This window comes from Sardina pilchardus, chromosome 24, assembly GCF_963854185.1.
Source record: "Sardina pilchardus chromosome 24, fSarPil1.1, whole genome shotgun sequence".
Classification (NCBI taxonomy): Eukaryota; Metazoa; Chordata; class Actinopteri; order Clupeiformes; family Clupeidae; genus Sardina; species Sardina pilchardus.
Window position 1 is genome coordinate 22,297,667 of NC_085017.1, and position 4,910 is coordinate 22,302,576.

At 45.3% G+C, this 4,910-nt stretch overlaps 1 protein-coding gene across 1 annotated transcript in view; it reads right to left on the bottom strand.

Moving 5' to 3' along the window:
• galnt12 (UDP-N-acetyl-alpha-D-galactosamine:polypeptide N-acetylgalactosaminyltransferase 12) overlaps positions 1-4,437 on the bottom strand; it is a 15,110-nt gene extending 10,673 nt beyond the window's left edge. The window contains exons 1-4 of the mRNA XM_062528861.1: positions 3,472-4,437; positions 2,616-2,785; positions 1,034-1,223; positions 292-477 (exon numbers count right to left, since the gene is read on the bottom strand). Coding sequence (XP_062384845.1) covers positions 292-477; positions 1,034-1,223; positions 2,616-2,785; positions 3,472-3,830 — 905 coding nt within the window. The 5' untranslated portion in view covers positions 3,831-4,437. The remainder of the gene's footprint in view (positions 1-291; positions 478-1,033; positions 1,224-2,615; positions 2,786-3,471) is intronic.
• Positions 4,438-4,910: the final 473 nt, after the last annotated feature.

The window sequence follows — 4,910 nt, forward strand, 5'->3', positions numbered from 1 at the left end:
TGGCGTGATAATGAGTGTGTGTGTGTGTGTGTGTGTGTGTGTGTGTGTGTGTGTGTGTGTGTGTGTATGTGTGTGTATGTGTGTGTGTGTGTGTGCGTTTACATATGTGTTCAGATCCAGGGTATATCATCATAAATATGCATAAGCATATGTGTATTTGCATATGTATGCCCAGCTAAAGTCTATGGAAGCGTAAGTATATGTGTGGTGTATATCAATGTCATTGAGCCTGCGTGCGTGTGTGTGTGTGTGTGTGTGTGTGTATGTGTGTGCGTGGCGTGCGTCACACACCTGATGACATCTGTCGGGGAGCTGCGTCGTTTCTGCTCATATTCTGGCACTGGGTGCCAGGTGAACACCAGCCGCCAATCAAACCCGCCGATCTGAGGCTCGCCAGGGTTGCCTAGATACTGGAAGGTGTTCCAGTCAATAACGTCGATGACCGGACACACCACTGCCGTAGGCTCCACCATGATCCTGTCAAGACAGGGCAGGAGAGAGATGAAACTGAAGCACTATTTTATGTATACAGATACAGACGGTATATTACATTTCCTACTGACACAGAACATGAACAAACAAAAGATGTCGTAAAACAGCGACTGACAGTGACTAATAAAATATCAGACTACTAAGAACAACATAGAAACTAAGGAGCGTAATGAGATGGTAAGTGAACCACTGTTTGACATGTAGAACAAATGTGGAAAAAATAGACTGGTAGAATGACTGGATAACAATGGAAGTAGTATGCCAGCTATGGGAGTATGCCAGCTAGGGGAGTATGCCAGCTAGGGGAGTATACCAGCTAGGGGAGTATGCCAGCGTACAAACAGTTACAAGTTCACACCAAGCTTAACCAAACACTTTCAAGACAGTTATGAAATCTCCCACAAGCATTCTTGACCAGTGGCCAACATGGCAACGCCCGGACTACGCAGTAAGATAACAGGACACGCCATGGCAAACAACAGGTGGTTGCTGAGATGAGGGTTCTGGGAACGTTCTAGGAGGGTTTTTTTGTGTCGCTCACCTGTGCAGGAGGGGTTCCAGCCAGCCGTCGTGGCACTCGCAGTGGCAGTCCAGGAAGGTGAGCACGTCGCCCGTGGCGATGGAGGCCCCCAGGAGCCGAGCGCGGACCAGGCCCTCGCGCTTGCGGGCGCGGACCAGCCGCACCTTGCGCAGGTCTGACAAGTACCGCTCCAGGGGCTCCTTCAAATGTTCTGTGGCAACACACACACACACACACACACACACACACACAATTATAAACTTACAAACACTCCCAGGTTGCGGAAAATCTCTTGACCACATTACACACAGAGTCATCACATACTGTGCCATGTGAAGCTCAAGCAGTGCCGCTCTTCCACCACAGGGTGGTGCTAACCGGCGCCGCATCTCCGTTTACAAGTCTTTCCTCCTCTCATTCATTCCTATGAACCCACTCAGGGAGGGAGCAGTCTGTGGCATACTGCCATGATGTTTGATAGCTTTTCAGATCACCTCCACCCCTCATGACCCCAGAGGGTCACCGGGCCAGTATCGGGCACCACCCATTGCCAGGCTGCGCCAGCGAACCCATATCTCACGGTCCGTTTCCTCCACTGAAACACCGCCCGGCGCCCGCTCTGGTTGACCTCAGGCTCGTACAGCGGTGCCAGACTGGCACTAAAATTCTACGCAATGCTGCAGCGGTTGTCTGGCATGCTGATGATCTCCAGGAACTGATCTTGATGACCTCACACGTCCCACCTTGCTACTCCAACCACATGTTCGATTGTCGCTTATTTTAAGTGGTATGGGACTATGAACAATTCGTACATAAATAGCACTAGTCCTGATCCTCTTTCATACATTAGACTCAGTAGTTTAGCTCCTTATTTCTGTGTCCCGTTGAAATGTAGTGGGGTTTTTTTATTTCTACTTCTATTTCCTTTACTTCCTGTCCATTCAGTGAATATGTGTGTAATTCATTGGTACAAGAAAGAAGCCAAAGGCTCACTATATGTGAACAGAGAAGCAACTGCACTTGCTGTCTTTGAGGCTTTAAGATTCTTCTTCTTTAATTTCTAATCAAACATTAAAACTTGTTCACCCTAACCTTCACTGCATATCTCCCGAGCATCACTCTCGTAACCCTCGGTATCAGGCGTCCTGTCCACGTACAGTAAGGCATGTCCCAGCACACCAAAGTCGAGGTGCAGGCAACTAGTTTAAAGCTTATGGAGAGAGAGAGAGATGCCACTTATAAGTACGTTTTTTAATAAAGCGGTAACGTTTCGGCCTATGGCCTTCTTCAGATCGCATATCAGTTACATGTGGTATCTGAGAACTGAGCCTCAAGCATCCAGTTCCATTTGAACCCGACCCCATCACTACAGTAATTTCCCGCATATAAGCCGCATTGTGTATAAGCCGCAGGCCAGGGCAGTGTTTTATGCAAGTTAAAAGAAAGAAAACCATATTAACACAATATTAACTGCCCCCTGTATTAACCTCATAGCTGAAGAAATTTAGCGAAATGAATGTATAAGCCGCGGCTAATAGTCGGGAAATTGCGGTAACCCTAACCCTGAAATCTGCCCGATACCAGAGTGACCTCTGGACCATACCTCGGTCACTGTAGTCGTCCACCAAGATGACCTCTCGCAGAAGCAGGTCAGGCGAGGTCTCCAGCACACTGTGCACCGTGCGCAGCAGAGTGGACCACGCCTCGTTGTAGAAGGCGATCACCACTGACGTCGAGGGCAGCGAGCGGTAGTCATACTTCAGGTCCGTACAGCTGGCATGGGGAAGAGGAAGAGGACAATAGCGTTACAAATAGTGATACGTTTCTGTTTGAGTGTGTATGTGTGTGTTCAAAGGAAAAGGAGAATGGTGTGTGTGTGTGTGTGTGTGTGTGTGTGTGTGTGTGTGTACAGTACGTGTGTATGTGTGTGTGTGTGGGGGGGGGGGGGGGATTTGAGTGTGTGCCAAACAAGAGATGACAAACCAGTCCTGCATTCTGTGTTGGTTACAGTCACCATAGGAATGCAATTGGCTTGCATCCTCTACTCTGATGTTGATAATGCACAATACATTTTCATTTAACTCTATTTAACCCTAAGTCTGGATGATCTTTGTGGTATGCACAGTGGCAATCACCGTTTTATTCTTTCATTTACCAATAGTGTCTAAAACGATTAACTAAAATGTAAATAAATAACATTATATCGTTTTAGACACATTCCATCATAAAACAGAAGGCCTACTGTGGTTGAGAGTGGGTGAGTGAGACACCAACTAAAAATGCCAACTTCGACTTTCAAATGGAGACATAGTTCAAAACTTTTTGGACAGATATAGGCCTACATAACCAAATCAAAAGCGCTATGGTACATTTCAGTTATCAACAAAATGAATCCACTTAATGTTACTGTAACAGGCTAGCCTATATTGGGATGCTTGTCTCCAGGCCAGTTGACTTACAGAGGATTCCATCTCTCGGGCAATCTTCGATGAAGGGATATTTTGTCGCTCACGTAGGTGTTAATCTGATGTTTGCTGATACTCTCCTCTTCTTTCTTCTTCTCTTCTCCAGCCAAGTCTAACTTTACAGCTCGTCCCATCTCCCCCAGCGCACTCATATCCAATGGTGGTTTATCGTAAACTGGGCTCCTTAACTTTTCGTATTCCGTGTCTTCTTGTCCATTGGTAGACAACCCACGTCGGCTTGCCACCCCGACATCGTTTCCGTTATGTTTCAGAAACACGAAATATCCAACTACAGACACACAGAGGATGCCAACAATAACTTTTGACCGATTTCTTCGCCCGCAAAGTGCCATGGTCTGATGGGTAGCCTATCAAGATCCCGAGTTAATGTTGTCTCTTAATTCAAGGAGTTGGTCCTTGAATGTCGTCGACACGTTTGCATTGCAAAGTAGATTATAAGAAAACGGAATCACAACCAACCATGTCGTTGATTAAACTACAGTTTGTCACTTTAGATCATATTGAAAACTTGTTGAACGCATCATTGGGTAGAGTTACAATGTATCTAGACAATAGAAACACCGGATACATTCGTGATTTATGAGCAGGAATTCTATAACAAACTAAAGGTTAAAATTGCTTGAAGTTTCTGAATCGACCCCCTTCTTCGAGGAATCTTGGTGAAAAGTTGAAAAATGATAGGTATGCCTGTCAATAAGCAGAATTTCTCCGATTAAGTTAGCAAGTTGGCTAACTACAGTAGCACTTGGAGGAAAAATCCAGGTCAGATCACCAAGTCTCTTCAGGGTTACACGGTGACAGTGCTAATCCTAATCCAGTTAGCGCTAGCCCACTCTTCCGCCGTCTCTCTTCTCGCCATGGTAAAAACATGTCAAGTCAGTGAAAGTGTCCACCACTGATCACCACTGACTGTTACATTCAGCGCCTTCAAGTCATGTATGTGTGTGTGTGTGTGTGTGTGTGTGTGTGTGTGTGTGTGTACAGAATGTGTGTGTTTCACTACTCAGGATATCCAGGAAGTTGATAAAGGGGGAGGAGGCTTTGTACACAACGCTGTACAAACTTTAAACTATTTGCAATTATTTGGAAAAGTGGTGGAAGTTGTCATTCATTTAGATAAGCAAAACAACACGATTTTCCCCCCAAATCCAGCTATTTTAGATAAACAATTACACCACTGCATTGACAATGATTTCATTGTTCATTTTCACTTCAGTTTCTGTATTTGTAGTGTACTCATAGTAATATAATGCTTCCGGGGTTTTACACAACATTAACAAGTTTGTAGATTACATGAGTAGTTGTATTATACTCCACCCACCCATTTAAATTTCAGCATTCAAAGGAAAAGGTATACTGTAGGCAATGAACTCTATAAGTCGCCAAGCCCTGGACACAAAGTAGCCAACTGA